General features: G+C 41.6%; 2 protein-coding genes across 2 annotated transcripts in view; both read right to left on the bottom strand.

Annotated features, from left to right (window-relative positions):
- SORT1 (sortilin 1) overlaps window positions 1-24,163 on the bottom strand; it is a 530,048-nt gene that overhangs the window by 80,462 nt on the left and 425,423 nt on the right. The gene's annotated exons all lie outside the window — the stretch shown is intronic.
- Window positions 289-12,358, bottom strand: PSMA5 (proteasome 20S subunit alpha 5). Its single transcript, XM_063444374.1, has 9 exons — window positions 12,205-12,358; window positions 9,951-10,017; window positions 7,142-7,268; window positions 5,361-5,428; window positions 4,119-4,226; window positions 3,406-3,464; window positions 3,206-3,308; window positions 2,954-3,040; window positions 289-502 (listed from the first exon to the last, which is right to left on the bottom strand). Exons 1-9 carry the CDS (start codon window positions 12,231-12,233, stop codon window positions 425-427), a joined length of 726 nt encoding a protein of 241 aa, XP_063300444.1. The 5' UTR covers window positions 12,234-12,358; the 3' UTR covers window positions 289-424.

Consider the following 24,163-nt stretch of genomic DNA (forward strand, 5'->3'; position numbering starts at 1 on the left):
TTTGGATCTAGTATACCAGTGTGTTTTATTTATATGCATCTCTGCTTATTCTCCGGCATAATACAGTAAAACTCAAACCCAAGTTTCAAAGCCAATTTAAAACATGTTAACACAATCTGGAGGCCAATTATGCTCTGTTAATAATTGCTAAGTTTTTGTAGCCGTCAGATTCACTTTAGACCTATATTGCTTTGCTTTGTAAATAAAATCTCCACATACCACCCTCATTATATACTGAACTATTCTATTAAGTTGAGGGGGGGGGGGGGGGGGGGAAACAAACACCAATTGAAGGAATAAGAAAGTTTACTTCTGATGATTCTCAGCTGCATTTATATACAGACAATTATTTATATATAAAAAAAAAAATGAATGTGGAACAGCAGGGACCAGTTGCAATCTGCTACGGTAAGTATGGAGATGCTCAAATATCCTTTATCACCTCCTCCAGCTCCTCTTTGCAGTACATGTGAAACTTCTTCCCAGGCTCAATTGTAGCTAGCTGTGGAAGAAAGACAAGGATTATCAGTAGGGAAGAAGGGGAGGAGATGGGTTGAGCAGCTGCTGTGAGTGTGATGAGTGTCAGCAAAAAATCTCTGCTACTGCAATGCCCCAAATATAGCCACCTGCCACCAGAATAGCTCCCTGGATAGAACCCCCCCTCAGCCGAACGAAGGGATCTGTCATATTCCTTATAACAGGCTGAGAAATGAGATCCAGCATTCTAAGGACAGGGAAAGAATTTCTGTACTTCCTCAACCAAGAAAGGAATGTGAAATATAAAGGAAAAATTACTTTTATTAAATAAAAATAAAATATAAATGTAAAGAGAAAAAATGGTCACTACTCTCACATTTAAGATTTTTTTTTTTGCTAGTTAAGGAAGTTAAAAAAAAAAAAGTAAATAAAAAAACAAACATAAAAGCATTGCAGTTTTGATGTGGCAAGCTAATTAATACAGTCTCATACTTCACGGTTCAAAGTGAATATATTTTTCCATGGAGCAAAGCCGTCACTCACTGTTTTAAACAGCTTGTTAATGTTTTTGTGTGTGCTGGCATCTATTTTTGCAGCGTGTTTCTCTTTTATCTACGTCTATATTAGTGTGGGTGTTTTGCCTTTGCCTCTTTTCTCTCCGTTAGAGTGTCTGGATATGGGAAAAGATCAATGGGAATAGTGACGGCTTACTGCAACTGAAGAGGCATTTACTGTGATACCTAAGAAACACATTCTAAAGCATGGTTTCTCAATCTTTTACGGAGAAGTAGCCCTGCAGGTCTAAAAAATATTTCATAGGGACCCCTGCCTCGAGAAAGTAATTTCTATTGATTTAAATTCGAAATGAAACATGTACACACTGATATGCAAGTTAATCCCATACTGGAGAACAGGTCTGATTAAAGGTAGTAAAGAATATAACAATGTGAATATTGTGTATGTAAGGAGGAGTGTATGAACTATTAATCTGACATATAAAAGTCATTAATAAAAAAAATATAATACACACTTAATGGAACACTATAGGGTTAGGAACACAAACAGGTTATAAGTGGCTTGTCCCCTGTTACCCCCTTAAAATATAATGAAACTTAGCTTATTTCCAGCGCTGCGCAAGTCCGCACCGGCCCCACTCTGATCACCCTACTTGCTGACACAATCCGTATGTATTATATTTAGCCAATCCAATGCTTTACCATAGGGAAAGCATTGCATCGACCGAAATTGACTAGGGAAAATGTCGGCTTGGCCAATCAGCATCTTCTCATAGAAATGCATTGGATCAATGCATCTCTATGAGGAAATTCCAGTGCCTGTACATTATACGTCGGTGCAACACCTCTAGTGGCCTTCTGAGGAGTGTGTCTAGGCAGTAATGTAAACACTGCCTTTTCACTGAAAAGGCACTGTTTACATGAAAACGCCTGCATGGAATGATTGTACTCTCTAGAACATCTACATTAAACTGTAGTTCTGGTGACTATAGTGTCCCTTTAACAGTTAGACACCCCGAGGACACCAGCACACACATATTTACACCCAGAGGATGCTGACACACGACACTGAAACACATTTATGTACAGAGAACACTTACACAAAAACATTTACACAAAGAGGACACTGACAGACACATTCTTACAAATTTGACACACACACACACACACACACACACACACAATTATCTCACCCACTCACAAACTATAATTCTTTATTATAGTCCACCCAACCTCCCTACCTTTCGGAGAGCTGGATTAGATCCTTTCCCTGGGCTCTAGTGTGTGGCTGCTACCATCTTCGTGCTCTTCCAGCACTGCTCCCCCCCTCACGGTTTAGTGATGACAGGGTCAGAGTGACATCATAACCTTCCATCAGCGCAGGGTGTGCAAGGGAGTAGTGCTAAAAGATCATGAAGATTACAGCTCCCTTGTCACCTACATTCCCAACCAGCCGGTCACCACTGGGTGCCTAAAAGGATGAAAGCTTGCCACCTCTTGGCATAACCCCTGCCTTTAGTACGCGTATATCCTGGGGTACACATACCACAAATTGAGAAACTAGGCTCTACAGCACCTCTCATGTAGGGTAATGTTTAACTTACTTTAGGAAAGGATAATGCCAACTTTGCAGTATTAAAAATTAAATGTGCAGAAAGAATTTTAACTGCCAACTTTGTACATGTACATTTGCTCCCCCAATGTACAGAGACAACCCCTTAGGGACCACTTACTATACTCTGGTGTCATCATACTTGTGTCCCAGAAGAGCATGACAGTAAGTAATTTAATTTTAATTTTCCTTACACAGATTGCTGTTATAACAGCAGAGACCCTCATTAGTCTTTAAGGGATTAAGTGAGACTGGATTGTTTGCATAAAAATGTATTAAGCAAAACCAAGCTCTGTTAGTTACTTTGAAAATGCTACACAAATGCACACAATAAGTGCTCAATAAATACCTCAATATTGATGGCATTCAGCTTCTCCTCCATTACTTGCTTCAATATAGTGAGGGCCGATTTAATGGCTTCTTTCAGTGTCATGGACTGGAATTAAACAAAATTCAGTGTGTCTTTAGACTAGCCATTAACAACTTACACCAACACAATACTATGAGACATTTAATTCTAAATTATCGGGAGGCTTTTCAATAAAACAGGGTTTTCCTGAATTTCACTTGTGCTGTGTCTGATCCTTGACAATACTCTCACCTTGTGATAAACCTCCTGTAAAGAGCTCTGAGCTCCTTCAGAAGCAGAGCCAATAGCTCTCGCATCACACTGTACAAATGTTCCAGATGGATCCATGTGGTATCTAGGATAAAAGAAGGGGCAGATGAGAAAACACATTAAAACCATACCATAAATAAACACTGCTTACCAAAATAGCGGGGCCACTAATTTATACTCACAGTTGTGGTCCTTTTTCATCTGCTCCGCCAAACAGCAGTGCCACACCAAATGGACGGCTCTGAAACATAAAGGAAGCAGACCGAACAATGCATTTGCATACAAATTACAGGGAAAATTCCAATGAGTAAGGAAGAAGTGTAAAGTCTATGCATGGACAAAGGGGGGGGGGGTCTAAGAGGGATTATCAATACAGGCAGAGAACCAAGAGATGTCTAGTTCAAACATCCTGCAGGGGAGTGCCAGAGATGCATATTTATCAAGTGCAAGTAAAGAAATGATAACATCCCTGCTCCTCAAAGAATAGTATAAAAAAATATTGCAACATATGGGAATTCAAAAACCCACTTCCTACTGGATTCTTAGTATGAAGAGGATTACCCTGAATCCATCAGTACATAGCTATGGGTACATTTTGTAAGTTGATGTAAAGTTTGTCAGATGGCAGTATGCCTGTAGCCCTGGTTTATTATGCAGAACCTGCTGGCATTTTATAATTATTTTAGAAATAGAGGAAACTGTTTTATATAAGAATTTCTGTAGGGTAGAACAATGTGTGACCAAGTAATTTATGGCAATGCAAGTTAGGCAACCTGGAACAAAAGGTGAAGCACATGCTGGAATGAGCGGTGTCTAAAATAAATTGGGTGTAAAACAAAATGTAAACACTAAACAAAGAAAATGGATTGCCAGGTGTACAATCTAGGATACTAACCATTGCTCCGGGATCTGCATCCTCTTCTCCAAACTGCAGCGCAAGATTAGACACAGCTTGAGTAACACTCTCCACAGTCATCGTTTCATTGTAAGTAAACCAGTGATTCTAGGCAGAGCACAGAAGTGGCAATACAATTATCTTTTTGTCACTACAATTAGACATACACTACAGCACTCTATAACAGGGTTATTCTTTACAGTGAGAATACAAGGTGAATTTAAAATGTAAGCGCAAGATGCTACCAGTTTGGCTATTTTGGGACATTGTTGGGGAGTGCATGAGGACTCATTTACACTTCGGGAGGATGAACCCCACAAATAATATTTAGCCTCTCTCACATCTGTTGCTCCAGTTTTTCCTAAAGAAGGTGGTAATTTAAATCAGTCTGTCTTCACTTCATGATGGATCAACAAGCTGTTAATATATTCTACACATGGCGGCTATATTATTCCAGAGTGACCTCCAGACTTTTTTTTTGTATATATTCCGAGTCTGACAAAGCAACATCTCTAGGCAGAGAATGTAATTCTACAAATTTACAGTTATGATGTAAAGAAAGCTTTCCTATTCTGTCCAAATGGGTGAACAGTCCAGTGATTTGTACAGTCCTATTAACAGGATTCTGGGAGCTGTTTTCACTGTCCCTGTGTATATATGTATGTTGTCATATTAACTCTGATGCAGTGTTAATTTTATCGACTAAGAATTCTAGTCATATTTTAGTCAACTAAAAGGTTTGAGATTTAGTCGAGTAAAACAAGATTAAAATCATTCAGATGACTATAATATCACTAAAATTAAAAAGGCTTTTTAGTCGAAAGACTATGAATAAAACTAAATTGAAATTTGCCGACAAAATTAACTGGCGCGTGAGGAAGCCACAGAGGGGCTGGGGAAGGGGCAAAAGAGACAGAACGGGACTTGGGAACACAGAGGGGCAATAGAGACAGATCTACTGGAGATTTAGTCGACTAAAACGACTTTTGAGTCAAAAGACTGACTAAAACTAAATTGAAAGTTGCTGCCAAACTTAACACTGCTCTTGCTAAAATAAACAAATACAATGTTTGTAGCCTTCATGGTTATCAAGTTCTATTCCGAATATTGATCTTACAGCCACTACATTTTTTACAGTTCATGATTATCCTTTAATATACATCTGTGCCAAAACCACGCTCCATATTAAAGGTCTAGAAATGAGGAATATAAGTATTGTGCCATTTAAAGTGTCTGTGATACCTGTGTTTCAACTCTTGCTTTGTCGATTAAGGTCTTTGCATCAGCAATTAATCCACTCATTGCACAGCCTACAGGAAAAAACAACAACATAGTGGACCATAAATCAGCTCTATATATACTTTGAATTAAATAGGTGATACTAAAAATTCCCCCAAATTAAAGAGACACTATAGTCACCAGAACTACAGCGTATTGAATTTGTTCTGGTGAGTAGAATCATTACCTTCAGGCTTTTTGCTGTAAACACTGTCTTTTCAGAGAAAATGCAGTGTTTACATTACAGTCTAGTGATAACTTCACTGGCCACTCCTCAGATGGCTGTTAGATATCCTTCCTGGGTCATGGCTGCCTAAAATGCATCCAAACAGTCAGTGTCTCCTCCCTCTGCATGCAGACACTGAACTTTCCTAATAGAGATTAATTGATTCAATTAATCTCTAGGAGGAGATGCTGATTGGCCAGGGCTGTGTTTGAATTGTTCTGGCTCTGCTCCTGATCTGCCTCTGTCAGTCTCAGCTAATCCTACGGGGAAGCAGGATACCACTTCTGATAATATCAGCAGACAGCTTGTTTTTCTGAGGCAAACAGCATGCAGAGTTACAGCTTCGGGCTTGAATACAAGTAAGATTTTACTATTTTTAGGGAGGCATGAGGGGGACAGGGTGGCTAGATGGTGGTTTTAAGCCTATAGGGTTAGGAATACATGTTTGTGTTCCTGACCCCATAGTGCTCCTTTTAATGGTTACTGCAAAAAAATAAAAAATAAAGAGTGTTTTAATAATGCACTGTTTTGGATGTTTTGGAGTAAAAATAAGATATATATAAAGAAATCAAAGATAAACTTACCTGCCATCCCACACTGAGGCAAAGTTTACCCTGCAGCTTGAATCTCCTCTGGTGAGGTCACTCACCCTCACTGCAATCGGAAGGTTGTCCTGGAGATAGGACCGACTGGGTGGCATGGAGGGGGTGGGGGGGGGGGGAGACGTGCCACCACTAGTTGTCTGTCGCAACCATGCAATGCATGCTGATGACAGACATCCAATATGCACATTAATTAACAAAGAACACAAGTTTTGGGATGGATAATGACGTTTCAAAGTGAAACTAGGCACATACAGACTCCAAACACTAGGACCACGTCAAAACACTGCAGTGGTCATGGTACTAACAGATACTCTTAATGCGACTTACTTTGTTTTACTAAAAAAAGGTTCACTTTTATATTTTGGCTTTCATTAAATAAAGTGAAATGCTTTCAAAATAAACTTGTTAAAATGCCACATCCATTTCTGTAGCAGATACCTTTCACCTTCCACAAATGTATAAATGTACCCAAAAAGAGCAGACATGCCTCCGGGTCCATTTTAAAGAGTTATTCCAAACAACATAACTGTTTTGAAGTGGTCATGGTACAATGACCCTCTATGTACAAAACTGGAGTATGACAGCGCCAGCAGCATTCAAGTTAATTCTGTGCATATTCTATGCACAGGTACCCATTCATTTAGTGAGCGCAGCTAATGAAGGCACAGAACTGTTGTGATCCACTCTACAGAAACTGGATAACTGGATAAAAGCCACCATTCATTGTACCTTACCCATGTTAGTCGCAAACCATTGCCTCCTCATCAAGTAATTGTACCTGGCATCATAAACACTACAGAGAACTGTAGTGGTTATCATGCTAGGAATAACCCTTTAACTGAAGGTAATTGAATCTGTGGTGTAGCATATTCATTGGCATCAGATGCGTGTGTGTTGGGGGTTGCAATATTTACCAATGTGAGCATCTACTTCTACAATCTTCTCAATGCTGCTGGGTTCCATCAGTGGAGATGTAATCCTTTTCTCGACTGCAAGGCATACTCCTTCTGATGTCTGGATCCCAATGGCTGTCGAGCCAAGCTGAAACAAGATTATAGTATAGCTAGCAACACAGTACAATACATGATATATATAAATACATGAGTGCAGTGTGTGTTTGTGTATGTGTTGCAGAGCCTTGGTGAGGGGTGGGCATTTTTATTATTATTTTAATTTTTTTTTTGTTATAATATTATTTTCATAATTTTTGTTATGCTATTATTTTTAAAATATTATTATTTAATTTTTTATTCATATTCTTTTCGTCCCCCCTCCCTGCTTGATACATGGCAGAGAGGGGGGCTCTCACTCCCTGGTGGTCCAGTGGCATTGCAGTTCAGTGGAGGGGACTTCCCTTTCCTGCAGCTCCTGTCAGCTCCCTTCTCCTCCGCGCCGGTCTGGTCAGCTCCCTCTGCAAGTCCCAGTGTAAGTCTCGCGAGAGCCGCGGGGTCATAGCGTGGCTCTCGCGAGACTTACACTGGGAGCTGACCGGACCGGTGCGGAGGAGGAGGGAGCTGACAGGAGCTGCAGGAGAGGTAAGAGCTCTCTGCCAGCCCCCAGTCTGTATTATGGCAATTGACTCAAATATAAGTCGAGTTGGGGTTTTTCAGCACAAAAAAATGTGCAGAAAAACTCGACTTATACTCGAGTATATATATATATATATATATATTTTTTTTTTTTTTAACAATATACAAACAAACAATAGAAATCTGGGAACAGAGTAAATGAACACACAGATTACAAAGAATAGCAGGTATATTAAAGTGGCTTTTGAACTACTAGCGTTTTGAGGTAACTGTAGTAGTTATGGTGCCAGGAGAGTCCTGGTGCTCACCCAGAGTAAGTTGTCAAACCATTTGAACTCCACCCGCCTGGAATACCCTATGAAGTAGTTTAACCCCTTAAGGACACATGACATGTCTGACATGTCATGATTCCCTTTTATTCCAGAAGTTTGGTCCTTAAGGGGTTAAAGCTTGCCAATTCAAAGCAGCTTATATTTTAAAGAACTAGTCCTCAGCCTACACTAAAACAATTAACCAAATTCATGCAGACATAGCTACACTAAACACTCCAAACAGTTTAAAGTTTATGAACCTAAGCTACAGATGCATACATACACTGATCAGCCACAACATTACAACCAGTTGCCTAATATCAGTTAGGCCCCCTTTGTGCTGCCAAAACAGATCTGATGCTTTGAGGCATGGACTCCACAAGACCTCTGAACATGTCCGGTGGTATTTGGCACCAAGACATTAACAGCAGATCCTTTATGTCCTGCAAGATGTGAAGTGGGGCCTCCAAGACTGAGTTCCCTTTCCCCCTTCCCCCCCACAAGGCAGAGTAAACCCCTACTGGATCACCTGAGTTATGACGCTTTATTGTAACACCATGCTTCATAGCCTTCCTGTCCTAATGTGTTTTACACCCCACCTCCTATAGAACATAAGCTTGATTGAGCAGGGTCCTCTTTAACCTATTGTTCCCGTAAGTTTATTTGTAATTGTCCTATTTATAGTTAAATCCCCCTCTCATAATATTGCAAAGCGCTACGGAATCTGTTGGCGCTATATAAATGGCAATAATAATAATAGCCCCTCTCCTGCAGAAAGTCAAGCATGTGTTTATACAGAGCACCAGCGCGCGTGCACACACATCATATAGAGCCAGTCCATACAAATTAAGAGTTTAACAAATATCCCAGTCAAAGTCCACGGCTCCTGCCAGGTGTCCCCATTTTTTTGTATATTAAATAAATTTTTGTCAGGACAAATTGATTGGGTTACCACTCCCTTGAAAAAGTAGATATTTTTTCTAAATTCCACAGCCCTGTAAGTCAATACTGTGTTACTTAATAAAAATGAGAAATAAGTAATTATTGCTTGTAGAGGTGATCTAAGCCACACATTATGCAGACCAAAAAAAAAAAAAAAAAACAGCATTTTTTTTTCTATCACTTAAATACAAAAAAAATATACAATACTTCCATCTTTGCTCTCATGGGTGTTGCCCACCGAAGCTCTTGATATACACAATGAAAAGCATGCATTGTCTCTTTATTCACATTTAACATAGTCACAATAAGTGATTATTTTTGTCTTCAATTGATCTGCAAAATATTTTATTTAAAATAGATTATCAGCCCTCAATGGAATGCATTCTTAAAATCTGACTACATCTGCCATATGGACTTGAAACCTTTGTACTGGGCTCATGTATTATTTTCTACAAAAAGGTAGATCATTCTTCTGTTAATGCGTCACTATGCAATTTTGAATTTCATTTTCAGCTTCCACTGACGTGCAGCTTGACAATCACTAGTTAAAGTTAGAATTAAATAAGAATTTATGGTGTTGTATATTTTTTTTTCTTGCATGATTGCCCTGATGAAAGTTCCCATGTGAACTACAATGTTGATGATATGATTAATCCACTTTCTGATGTTTCCAGTGTCCATGAATACTGAAAATGTTTGGAAATTGTTTTTATTTTTTTTATATTTATATAATATTCCAGCAAATTGAAATTCAAATTGACACTAACTGAGCTTCATGTAGAAAGGTGCTTCAATATAAGACTCCATTTTTAATAATGCACTTTCATTTTGTAAATGACAATAAGCACTTTCACTTTCATTTTGAGCTGGAGTAAAAAATAAATAAAAAAATATCTTACTGTAGATAACACAGGCAAATGTAAAAGCGTAAGTATTGTTACCTTTATGGCTTCAATTGCATATTCTACTTGGAAAAGTCTGCCCTCTGGAGAGAATGTGTTGACACCCCTAAGAAAACATAAAAAAAGCCAAGTTTGACATTAGCAGATCCATTACTTTGTCTATAGTTCTGAAGACACGCACACTCTGCTCCTTAACCTTGTATGCCAAACACCAAAATATGCACCAGCGACCTTAAACTTCTTGCTATGGGATAAAAGTATAACCATTGTGATCCCTGCCAAAAGATGATGCAAATTCCATATTGTTCCTTGCCATAGTGCTTTACAGAACCACTTACAATGCTGTGATACTGGTGTGCTTCATGAAGCACAATGATACCATGCCCCTTTTATACTCCATGCTAGTGTGCACCAACCCCTGTACATTTTTTTGCCACGTCATATCAGACTATTATGAATCTAGTCACAGCATAATACCAGACACTTTTATGTTCCATGCTATGGTGTAATAGCAGCAGAATTATGCCTCTTGTCATGGTGTGATACCAGCCCATTTATACCGCTTGTCATGGTGTGATACCAGCTGTTGCTTGTTATGGCCCATTACCAGCCCACTTATGCTATTTTTCATAGCTGAATACCAACCACTTGTGCTGCTAGTCAAAGTGTGAAACCAGCCCACTTATGATTGGTACTACATAACAATTCCAGCTCTCTTATACTTCAAACCATTGTGTGTAGCAGCATTCGTGCTCCTTGTCATGGCTTATACCAGACCCTATTGCCAGAGGTAGGAAACCTTCAGCACTCCAGATGTTGTGGACTACATCTCCCATAAAGCTCTCACAGCCACAATGCTGGAAAGCATCAGGGAAGATGTAGCCCACAATATCTGGAGTGCAGAAGGTTGACTACCCAAACTCTACGAGATCCTTCCCCGGTCGCAATACTTGCCCCCCTCACGCGCCTTGCCCGGTCGCAATACTTGCCCCCCCTCACGCGCCTTGCCCGGTCGCAATACTTGCCCCCCTCACGCGCCTTGCCCGGTCGCAATACTTGCCCCCCCTCACGCGCCTTGCCCGGTCGCAATACTTGGCCCCCTCACGCGCCTTGCCCGGTCGCAATACTTGGCCCCCTCACGCGCCTTGCCCGGTCGCAATACTTGGCCCCCTCACGCGCCTTGCCCGGTCGCAATACTTGGCCCCCTCACGCGCCTTGCCCGGTCGCAATACTTGGCCCCCTCACGCGCCTTGCCCGGTCGCAATACTTGGCCCCCTCACGCGCCTTGCCCGGTCGCAATACTTGGCCCCCTCACGCGCCTTGCCCGGTCGCAATACTTGGCCCCCTCACGCGCCTTGCCCGGTCGCAATACTTGGCCCCCTCACGCGCCTTGCCCGGTCGCAATACTTGGCCCCCTCACGCGCCTTGCACGGTCGCAATACTTGGCCCCCTCACGCGCCTTGCACGGTCGCAATACTTGGCCCCCTCACGCGCCTTGCACGGTCGCAATACTTGGCCCCCTCACGCGCCTTGCACGGTCGCAATACTTGGCCCCCTCACGCGCCTTGCCCGGTCGCAATACTTGGCCCCCTCACGCGCCTTGCCCGGTCGCAATACTTGGCCCCCTCACGCGCCTTGCCCGGTCGCAATACTTGGCCCCCTCACGCGCCTTGCCCGGTCGCAATACTTGCCCCCTCACGCGCCTTGCCCGGTGCAATACTTGCCCCCTCACGCGCCTTGCCTAGTTGCAATATTTGCCCGCCCTTTTCCTAGTGCCACAGAATGGAAGCAGCTCCTTGCCATAACATAGCTGTTCCTTTCTGCTCCTTGTCATGGCTGATTCTAGACCCTACTCGTCTCATTACCATTTGGACCCAGTCATGCCTAGAGCCTCAGATTGAAACCATCTTATTGCCACAACATGATACCTGTCGCTTTGTGCTCCTGATCACAGAGCAATATCAGCCGCATTGTGTCACCTATTAATGCTCACAGTACACGATTTCTTAAACCCATCACAACTGATCACAATTCCACATTTATTCCCACAAAACTATTTTTTTGTGTGTAAGCAAACACTAATTATTGAACACGAATTCCAAATACATCACACGTGTTATATATAGATATAGAGAGAGACACACAGAGCACTCTGTAGGTTCCCTATTAATATGTATACCGCCTGGTAGAAAGCCCTGCACTGGCCCTTATACAATGTGACTGTATAGTCTGTACTGTGTGCTAATGCCCCGGGTCCCCCGCCAGGATGCCGCCATACTCCCTGTGCTCTCACCTGTCATACTCGGAGCGGGTTAGGAACATGACTGCAAACAGGAGCAAGATAAACAACGATCGCACCACAAGCAAGGATGCCAATTACACAGCAAGTACGGAAAGCGAGGCCTACAGCTACCGGCATGCACTGCACATGCGCGACACTCGCCCGCCGATTCGCCAATAAGGAAAGAGCGACGGCGCCACGATAGACGTAATGACACAAAGGATGACGGGAGATGTAGTTCTGATCGTTAGCTGCCTTGTCATGGGAAGAATGAGTGAGTGAATGAATGAGTGAGGTGGCCGAGGTCTGTGTGTGAATGGTGAAAGGAGAGAATATCTGATAGGGTGAAGGCAATAAATAATTAGAGGCTATACCAGCAACATTAATAAAATATGGTAGCATATAATGGTCTAAGGCAGGGGTACACAACCTTTTAGCAGCACTGTGCCAAAATAGGATTGTGATGTCCAGTAGCATGCTGGTCTAATTTTTTTTTTAAAAGGGATACTCCATCACCCAGACTACTTCTGCCCATTGGAGTGGTCTGGGTGCCAACTCCCACTACCCTTAACCCTGCAAGTGTAATTATTGCAGTTTTTATAAACTGAAATATTTACCTTGCAGGGTTAAGTCCTACTCTAGTGGCTGTCTACTAGACAGCCACTAGAGGACACTTCCGTGTTCTTAGAACACGAAAAGTGTTTTAAAACGACACTGGAAGTCATCACGCTATGTGAGAACCTCCAGCGTTGAGGAAATCCCCATAGGAAAGCATTGAAAGCATTATTCAAAGCTTTCCCAAGGGGAGGTCTAATGCGCATGTGCATTAGGTCTCCCCTGCCTGCTGACATCGTTTGTTTGTGGACTGTTAGTATTATTTGAATAAGGGTAAGCTTATTCTGCATTTCTGTGTATGTCTAGCTGTGTAGGTGGCTTCGCTGGGGTCCAGTGGGGGCCTGGCTGGCCAGGTTCAGGTCAAGGACAGGAGCTGCAACAGCAGCTGCAGACTGCTGTACTCCAGTATGGATTCCCATTCACAAGTGCTAGAAAGAGTCAATCTGAGATCACTTCCTCTAAGTGCTGCAATGCATAAATTGAGGATTGTCCTTCACCACCTTTTCATATTGCCTGGTCACTGGAACTCCTGATTGGTCAGAACCTGTTTGGCCTTGAGTGCCATGCAAAGACACCTCGAGTGCCATAGGTTGCCTACCCCTGGTCTAAGGAGACGTATCAAATCTGTCAGATATTTTTTATATTACAATGAATGGTTATCATCAGTAAAGGAATATTGTAATCACCCAGACCATTTCATTGAAATTAACTGGACTGGGGGCAGTGTCCTGTCCTATTTACCCTGCACTTTAAATATTGTAGTTTTTAAAAACTGTAAAGAGGTGCTTCCGCTGCACTGACCTGGTAAAACTCACATGCTTTCCTATGGAGACATGTGAATGCACACATTTCAATCTCCGTGCATTAGGTCCCAATGCGCCTCTATGAGGACCATTGGGTTATACATAGGCAGAGAAGGCCATTCCTCCTCCATGATGTCCCTGGGGCAGGATGCCCCGACACTAGAAAAAGTTAATTAAAACTTAATTTAAAAAAAATAATATTATTGGGGGCGGAGAGATGGACCTATTTCTGAATAGGGTCTGACATACTATCATTCGAAATATATTGTATTCTTAACGCTCTAGTGTTTTGTTGATTATTGTTCCTATGTAGGATTGGGGAGTTATTGTGAGTGTGGTAAGGTGAAGGGGGGTGACAGTGTGTGTGGTGCGGTGACAGTTACACAGACATACACTGAAACACATGCAGATAAGCAGACAAACACTGACGTACATGCAGATACATGCCATATAACACATACAGATAAATAGACGGACACATGCTGATACACAGACAGATACAGATGCGCAGACACACAAGCAGATACACAGACACACAGAATGACACACATTGAGATACACAGAATGACTCTCCTACAGATACAAACACTGACATAAATACAGATACACAGACATACACTGACACACATGCGGATACACAGACAGATACACATACAAACACACGTAACCGACACACACAAACACCCACACATACATAGACAGACACACATACATACAGAGACACAGATACATACATACAGACAGAAACAGATAAACACACATGCAAAATGGTTTAGTTATCCTCCTGCTTCCCACCTTTTAGGTGCAGGAGGGTTACTTCACTGGGGTCCAGTGGCTGGCTCAGGCTGATGGAAGTCAGAGGGACTTCTCTTGCAGTCGCTTGGTAGATAACTCCCTAATTCCCACGGTATTAGGGAGTTATCTACCAAAAGGCTGAAAGTCCTAAACTGGTCTTTCAGCCATATTTACTAATACTAAGTAAAAATTACTTAGTATTAGTAAATGCTGGCCCTACTCGCTATACCGCGAGTAGGGGCATGTCTAGTAAACAGTGAGAAGCCTGTGACTGCTCACTGTTTAAAAAATAAATAAAAAAATAGTGCCCCCCCGGCCCCCACCCCTGAGTGGCGGGTGGGGGCCCTAAATACTAATTAGGGGGGGGGACCTAATGTCCTCCCCCCCTGGCCCCCACCACAGAACGGTGGGTGGGGACCCTAAACTAGAATAAGGGGGGGGGAACCTTATGTCCTCCCCCCTGGCCCCCACCCCTGAGCGGTGGGTGGGGGCCCCAAACAAGAAAAGGGGGGGGGACCTAAATACTAATAAGGGGGGGACATAAGGTCCTCCCTCCCTGGCCCCCACCCCTGAGCGGCGGGTGGGGGCCCTAAATACTAATACGGGGGGGACCTAATGTCCTCCCCCCTTGCCCCCACCCCTCAGCGGCGGGCGGGGGCCCTAAATACTAATAAGGGGGGGACCTAAGGTCCTTCCCCCTGGCCCCCACCCCTGAGCAGTGGGTGGGGGCCCTAAAAAAAATGTCATCCACCCCCCAGGTGACTAGGGGTCCCCAAACCCCTAGTCACCCCTCCCCCAATAAAAATTATCCCCCTGCCTACCCCGCTCACCCTAAAAACTAATGAGGGGGGGGACCTTTAACTATGTACCTGTAAAATCAGAGTACTGTGACAGGTAAATGTAGAGACTTACCTGTCAGTCTCTTCATTTACCTGTCAGAGCACTCTGATTGGATGGCTTAAACCCACCAATCAGAGTGCTCTGAGCCTAATTTCAGGGCGGGGCAAGGCTTTATACGTCTTCCCCCGCCCTGCAGAGCTCAGTCTGCGCGGAGCCCTTGCCGGGTGAAGATGGATTTTTTTTTGCGCTTGTTTTTTGTTTTTGTTTTAATAATTGCGTCGGTTATTATGTTTTTTTATTTGCCCTTTTTGGGGGCTGAAAAAAGAAGATTTTAGAAGAAAGAAAACATTGAATGGTAAGTTTTTTGTTTTTTTTACAGGTACTTAGTTAAAGGTCCACCCTCATTAGTTTTTAGGGTGAGGGGGGTAGGTAGGGGGATAATTGTCATTGGGGGGAGAGGGGGTGACTAGGGGTTTGGGGAGCCCTAGTCACCTGGGACACACACACACATTTTTTAGGGCCCCCACCTGCCGCTCAGGTGTGGGGGCCAGGGGGGAGGACACTATGTCCCCCCCTTATACCAATTTAGGGCCCCCACCCGCCGCTCAGGGGTGGGGGCCAGGGGGGAGGACATTAGGTCCCCTCCCTTATTAGTATTTAGGGCCCCCACCTGCCACTCAGGGGTGGGGGCCAGGGGGGAAGACCTTAGGTCCCCCCCTTATTAGTATTTAGGGCCCCCACCCACCGCTGAGGGGTAGGGCCAGGGGGGAGGACACTAGCCCCCCCTTATTCCAATTTAGGGCCCCCACCCGCCGCTCAGGGGTGGGGGCCAGTGGGGAGGACATTAGGTCCCCCCCCCTATTTTACTATAGGGCCCCCACCCACCGCTCAGGGGTGGGGGCCAGGGGGGAGGACATTAGGTCCCCCCCTTATTAGTATTTAGGGCCCCCACCCACCGCTCAGGGGTGGGGGCCAGGACATTAGGCCCCCCCTTATTATAATTTAGGGCCCCCACCCACCGCTCAGGGGTGGGGGCCAGGGGGGAGGACATTAGGTCCCCCCCTTATTCTGATTTAGGGCCCCCACCCACCGCTTCAGGGGTGGGGGCCTGGGGGGAGGACAATAGGTCCCCCCCATTATTTTACATTAGGGCCCCCACCTGCCGCTCAGGGGTGGGGGCCAGGGGGGAGGACATTAGGTCCCCCCCTTATTCTGATTTAGGGCCCCCACCTGCCGCTCACAATAGGTCCCCCCCATTATTTTACATTAGGGCCCCCGCCCGCCGCTCAGGGGTGGGGGCAGGGGGGAGGACATTAGGTCCCCCCCCTTATTCTGATTTAGGGCCTCCACCTGCCGCTCAGGGGTGGGGGCCCGGGGGGAGGACAATAGGTCCCCCCCATTATTTTACATTAGGGCCCCCAACCGCCGCTCAGGGGTGGGGGGCAGGGGGGAGGACATTAGGCCCCCCCCTTATTCTGATCTAGGGCCCCCACCTGCCGCTCAGGGGTGGGGGCCGGGGGAGCACTATTTTTTTTCGCGGTATAGCGAGTAGGGGCATAATTTACTAATACTAAGTAATCTTGTGAATGTGAATTTTATTTATATAAAGGTGAATATGCCTTTAATGGCATTTATATGAGGGTGAGTGCGCCTTTAACAGCACTACATATATTAAGCCAAATTTCCAATCAAGTAAAATTCGCCTAAACAATTCTCTTAAATTCCCTAAATAGCTATATATACCAACTCCTATAAATATCCATATATATATATATATTGGTGACATTGGAAATAAGATACATGCAAAATAATATGGAACCATAGCTATACCATTATACCAATTTGTGTACTTTGAGGTAAAAAACAGACGTGATTTTTTTGCTTAGGCGTTTTTGCCGTTCTCTGTCTTTTGTCCCCTCTAGGCAGCGGTGTTTTCTAGTTGACGCATGCGCGTTTTCACGCGCATGCGCACCACAACCCGGAACTGTTTTGTTAAAACTCTATGGATTTCGCGCCCGATCAGTGCGTTCCATTAGTGGAACGCAAGCTTTCCACACGTGTATAGGATTCCGAAAATTGCCCACGACGGTATAAAAACCATCCGAGATGGACCCAAGGTTATCCCTGAAGAAGTCCAACTTATGAAAGGACGAAACGCGTTGGATACTAACCGGATATTATTTGAACTTTTAATTGTTTTTATTTATTTGCTTTGAATCCTGTAACTCTTCTATCAATTTTGGACCTCCACTGTGGACACTACACTACCTCCACTAGGAGTTCCATATGTATATGGAGAGATGCCTTTTTAAAACTGCCATCTTGTAAGTGCAATGAATAAATGTGATTTTGTACCTTTCTGAACATACTTCACTATATTGCATTTTTTACACTTTCTACATTTACATATATCGTGTTGGAGGATATCTACACTCATCACATAACCCCTGAGAGGGTAAAAAGGCCTGAATTATCGTTCGTTTGTGAGTGCATTTCTTATCTCACTTATAATTCACATTTATATATACTTTTTTACGCTATGCAGGCTATTTCAATTCTTTCATAGATTTTGATCCAAAGGACAGCTGACTCATATCAGGTTGTCCCATTTTTTAATTATATTTTGCCTTTATATATCTATACGTATTCTGGGTGGTTTCCACTTTTGTTTGTTCACTATATATTTCTATAGGTGATTGTGAAGTTCACCTGGGGTTACCCATAGTATACGTGTTCATCTTTAGTGTATATACTTTATTTTGTTGTTATATTATTTGTCACTTCACGATTGTATATCACTACTGTTATGGCCGCACAAAATGTTTATGACGAGATGAGACATGACAGAAAACTAAGGATTGATACCTTATTTAGGGGGCGAAATATATCTATAGACAGTTCCCTAAACCATAAATTTATTCAGCTGGAACGTCTATTAGAGAAAGAGACTCGAAAATGGTGGGAAATTACATCATTAGAACAATACTTAGCCTATGACATCATTCCACGTGGTTTAAGAATACAAAAAATGCCAGCCTTTGGTTTAGAGGATAAACTACTAATGCAAGACTGGCATAGTGCAAATGATGAATGTTCGAGAAAATACATGATAGGCTTAATTAACTATCAAAAAAGATCTTTAAAATCCTTAGAGGATGAAATCAATAAAATAGAAAATGAGTTATCTACACATGCAGAACTTAAAGCAGTAGAAAATAACTATACAATCTTAAAAGAGAAAATCAAAGCCGTTGATGAAAAAATTGCTAACACAAAATCAACTAAGTTTAGGAGGGATCAAGAGGATTACCAAAAGGGGAATCAAAGGAACTGGCCCAAGTTAAAACAGGAACATGGACCTTTAAGATACCCATACAAAAACCATCAAAACCCAAAAAACCAACAAAACTCTAGATTCCAAGACCCTAATCCAAAAAGACTATATACAAGACGGCATTCTAATTCCAACTCTAATGGGTATTCTAAGCCTTCATTTAGAAAAAATCTACATGAGAATCCTAATCCCACACACCAAAAAAACAACACTCCCCCCTATACATCAAAAAGTTATTCCTCCAATTACTCTAAATACTCCAAAAACAATCAGGAAGTTTTTTTAGGCAAGGAGCCAGACCTAAAATTAGATCAAACTCAATTTTCCATACACACCCAAAACAGATTTCAAAATTTAAAATCTCCCACAAAGAAAAGACCGCACCTAGAGGTGGAGGAGGAGGATCCTCCACTCCACCTCTCTTACAGACAGAATTAAATCACCTTGATGGCATTTTTAATTTATCTGATACACCCCTCACACCACAAGATTTATCATTACTCAAGAAGGGCTTAAATTTTGCTCCATCCTCAAGGAGTAATCCCTTCAATCTTTACCTAGATAACCAGAAATTTCTAAGAAAATTAACATTAAAAAGATTCTTCAAAAGCAAGGAAATTAATAAGATTGAACCAGAACCAAATGTAAATACACCAATAGATTCTAGTAAAGAAAATGAGGCCCCCAATACGGAGTTGAAAATTATCCACACTACTCTAAAACCCAAATCTAATTTCTTTCCATGGGCAGCTAAAGGGAAATTCTTGGAAGTCTTTAATGACTTGGTACAAGAAGATCTAAATAAAATTGCGGATAGCAAATTTAAGCCGAATCTTACAAAAAAAGAAAAATCTGCATTGACTGCACTCACGGAAAACCACAATTTGGTTATAAAAGAAGCAGACAAGGGAGGGGGGATTGTTATTATGAACAAATCATATTATTTACAGGAAGCTTATAATATTTTGCACGATGCTAACACATATCAAATTTTAGACAAAAACCCTTCTTCTGGATTCTTGGCAGAATTAAATACACTGTTATCTATAGGTTTAGATAAACAGATCATCAACTCAGATGAATTTAAATACATCTATAATCCAAACTGCAAAGTAGCAGTTTTTTATTTTTTGCCAAAAATCCACAAGAATACAAAAAACCCCCCTGGCCGCCCTATAATTAGCGGAATTAATTCCTTGACATGTAATTTATCAGAGTATGTGGATTTATTTTTACAACCGTATGTCTCATTACACAATACTTTTATTAAAGACACCAAACATATTTTACAGGATCTACAATCCATAGTTTGGAAATCTTCCTATCTTTTAGCCACAGCAGATATTACAGCTTTATACTCTAATATTCCCCATGCTAAGGGGATTTCCTGTATTCAAGATACCCTAAAATCACAACAAGTTCTAGAAGATTCCCAGATTGAGTTTTTGGTGAGTTGTATTCAATTCGTACTCACCAAGAACTTTTTCTGGTTCAACGGACAGTTTTTTCTTCAGCGATGCGGCGTCGCCATGGGTACTAAATTTGCCCCCAGCTTCGCCAACTTGTATGTGTCCCATTGGGAACGTCAGCACATCAAGTTGGCGGATCAGGATGGGGGTGGTTTGGTCCTGTGGCGGCGCTTCATCGATGATGTTTTGATTGTCTGGGATGGACCTCTGGAGGGCCTTAATTCTTTTTTGGTACAAGTTAACAATAACGAATATAATTTGAAATTCACTTCAGTATCTAGTAGTTCAAGTATTAATTTCTTGGATTTAACTGTGTACGTAGAAAACAACCAGTTAAAAACCAAGACATACTTTAAGCCCACTGATTGCAATACAGCAATAGAATGTTCCAGTACTCATTATCCTTCCTGGCTCTCCAATATTCCTAAGAGCCAATTCACCCGGCTTAGAAGGAATTGCACAGAGGATGATGTGTTTCTGGAACAGTCCAAAATTATTCAACAGAGATATGCAGAGAAAGGGTATAACATTCAGAAAATGGAAATCTCTAAAACTGAAATACTAAATTCTGACAGATCACTATTTTTGATCAACAAAGATAAGGAAGGTCTAGAACCTTTAACTGTTAAACAAAAATTAAAAGACAGATTTAAATGGAGTAATATAAAAAAAGATAAAAAGGGAGATAAAAGTAAGAATACTAACAAGAACAACAAATTTGAATTTGCGTTTGTCACACAATATAATTCTCAAGCAAGACAGGTGGAAAAAATCCTCAAAAAACATTGGTACATTCTAAAAAGAGACGAGATCTTAAAAGATATATTACCAGACCGCCCCACGGTAATTTATAAAAAATCAAATAATCTAAAGAATAAACTGGCACCTAGCCTACTACCAATTACCCCCACCAGTAACAACTTTCTAAAGGTCCAAATACAAGGGTTTTATAGCTGTGGTCATTGTTCTACATGTACTTATTTAAAAAGGAAAATTCATGACTTCACAGGTACATATACGAAAAAAACATACAAAATAAAAAATCATATTCAATGTTCTTCTTCCTTTGTAATTTATTTACTACAATGTGGCTGTGGGGCCCAATATGTGGGCCGCACATCCAGAAAATTACATATCCGAATATTAGAACATTACAACAATATACGCAAAAATAAAATTGACCACAGTGTACCAAAACATTGCAATTCATGCCCTTTATTTTCCTGGAACACCCTACAAGTTTTTGGAATAGATTCAGTCCAATTAGGGTGGAGAGGTGGAGACAGGCTACAGGAGCTAGTTAGAAAAGAAGCTCTGTGGATTTTTAATTTAAAAACTTTAAACCTTGGACTCAATCAAGAAATTGATTTACAAGGCCTTATCTAATCAAGTTTTCTGCATGTGATCTCTTTGGGGGATGTCCACGATAATGTATATATTGATTATATATTGTTTATGTAAATAATTTTATGCAATTTTATAATTTCAAAGTATCTTCTTATAATAGGAGTCAAATGTAATATCACTCCAATATCACCATATTTATATTTATAATTTTTTTGGTTTTTGTGTTTCTAATCTTTGATCTACATTTATTATTCCAAGATTCAATTTCATTTACTCTGTACCTTTTAAGAAATATGTGAATTTTATTTATATAAAGGTGAATATGCCTTTAATGGCATTTATATGAGGGTGAGTGCGCCTTTAACAGCACTACATATATTAAGCCAAATTTCCAATCAAGTAAAATTCGCCTAAACAATTCTCTTAAATTCCCTAAATAGCTATATATACCAACTCCTATAAATATCCATATATATATATATATTGGTGACATTGGAAATAAGATACATGCAAAATAATATGGAACCATAGCTATACCATTATACCAATTTGTGTACTTTGAGGTAAAAAACAGACGTGATTTTTTTGCTTAGGCGTTTTTGCCGTTCTCTGTCTTTTGTCCCCTCTAGGCAGCGGTGTTTTCTAGTTGACGCATGCGCGTTTTCACGCGCATGCGCACCACAACCCGGAACTGTTTTGTTAAAACTCTATGGATTTCGCGCCCGATCAGTGCGTTCCATTAGTGGAACGCAAGCTTTCCACACGTGTATAGGATTCCGAAAATTGCCCACGACGGTATAAAAACCATCCGAGATGGACCCAAGGTTATCCCTGAAGAAGTCCAACTTATGAAAGGACGAAACGCGTTGGATACTAACCGGATATTATTTGAACTTTTAATTGTTTTTATTTATTTGCTTTGAATCCTGTAACTCTTCTATCAATTTTGGACCTCCACTGTGGACACTACACTACCTCCACTAGGAGTTCCATATGTATATGGAGAGATGCCTTTTTAAAACTGCCATCTTGTAAGTGCAATGAATAAATGTGATTTTGTACCTTTCTGAACATACTTCACTATATTGCATTTTTTACACTTTCTACATTTACATATATCGTGTTGGAGGATATCTACACTCATCACATAACCCCTGAGAGGGTAAAAAGGCCTGAATTATCGTTCGTTTGTGAGTGCAGTTCTTATCTCACTTATAATTCACATTTATATATACTTTTTTACGCTATGCAGGCTATTTCAATTCTTTCATAGATTTTGATCCAAAGGACAGCTGACTCATATCAGGTTGTCCCATTTTTTAATTATATTTTGCCTTTATATATCTATACGTATTCTGGGTGGTTTCCACTTTTGTTTGTTCACTATATATTTCTATAGGTGATTGTGAAGTTCACCTGGGGTTACCCATAGTATACGTGTTCATCTTTAGTGTATATACTTTATTTTGTTGTTATAAGTAATCTTTACTTAGTATTAGTAATTTTGGCTGAAAGACCAATTCAGGTCTTTCAGCCTTTTAGTCGATAGGTCCTTAATACTGTGGGAATTAGGGAGTTATCTACTTATTTATTCCTGTCATTACACTGACTGGCTAAGTAACTTACATTTTATATGAATGTGTGTTACTTGATTGTTGTAAGTGTTGCAAATGCTTACAGCTGAATCCTGGCTATGTTTGTATACTTTTTATTTAAAATTGTTTACAATGTAACATTCTTCTTCTTTCACTGGGTAAGTATATTAGTACTTAGGCAATATTGTGCTTCGGAACTTTGGCACTTTGACACTTCAGAAATTCGGTAATTTCGGAACTTTGGGACCTCGGCAATTCGGCACATCGTAGGGGGATAATTTTCATTGGGGGGAGAGGGGGTGACTAGGGGTTTGGGGAGCCCTAGTCACCTGGGGGACACACACACATTTTTTTAGGGCCCCCACCTGCCGCTCAGGTGTGGGGGCCAGGGGGGAGGACACTAGGTCCCCTCCCTTATTAGTATTTAGGGCCCCCACCTGCCACTCAGGGGTGGGGGCCAGGGGGGAGGAAGTACCCGAATTGTCCGATATTCGTCCGAATTCATATTCGGACCGAAACTAATTGCCCATGTCTAGTAATTCTATATATATCAAATCTATGCCAGCCCTATAATGTTTGTGTGTGTGTGTTGTAACACACCACCTCTTTTCCAAGTAGGATTTTGTCACAGATCTTGTAACCACAGCCTTCTAGGGTAATGAAAGTCCAGGACACATCCAGCTCCGTTTTCCAGCTTTATTCAGTGAGGTATATATACAGGTGTTTCAAAAGTGAAAAATAAACAAAACAAAATTCATTGCTCTTGCTTGAGCATTTACTATACACAGCAAATCCCTACCTGGAATTGGGTGGCTTTCCCACTTGCCAATTTACAAAAAATTATAACTTCAAGACACCATTCCTCTGGCTTTTCCTCCTCACTCTGCAGCATGCTGATCCCTTCTTTTTAAAAGCCTGCTAGCTAATTGATCAGATACAGGTGAGGTGCAATTAGACATAAGTGATACTACTAAGCAAAATAAAAGTTCTGGTTTGACTGTTACATAGCAGCTGGTGCTATTGGAGCACTGGCCCACCCTGCTCTCCAAGTGCTCCGCCCCAGGGACCCATACCGTGGTTTGCAGAGTCCCAGTAATGCATCTTGCAAACGTAGCATCTCTCCCTGGGACATTTAACTCTCAAACCTCAGGCTGCTGTTCAGTAAATCAGGCC

Source organism: Pelobates fuscus, chromosome 1, assembly GCF_036172605.1.
Source record: "Pelobates fuscus isolate aPelFus1 chromosome 1, aPelFus1.pri, whole genome shotgun sequence".
NCBI lineage: Eukaryota > Metazoa > Chordata > Amphibia > Anura > Pelobatidae > Pelobates > Pelobates fuscus.

Excerpts from the sequence above, each read along its gene's own strand:
- PSMA5 (XM_063444374.1), bottom strand. The coding sequence starts at position 12,233 with ATGTTCCTAACCCGCTCCGAGTATGACAG. Across the intron at positions 5,429-7,141 it reads AGAAGTAGATGCTCACATTG|GCTGTGCAATGAGTGGATTA; the intron begins GTAAATATTGCA and ends TTTTTCCTGTAG. Across the intron at positions 3,041-3,205 it reads TACAGGAGGTTTATCACAAG|TCCATGACACTGAAAGAAGC; the intron begins GTGAGAGTATTG and ends GTTTAATTCCAG.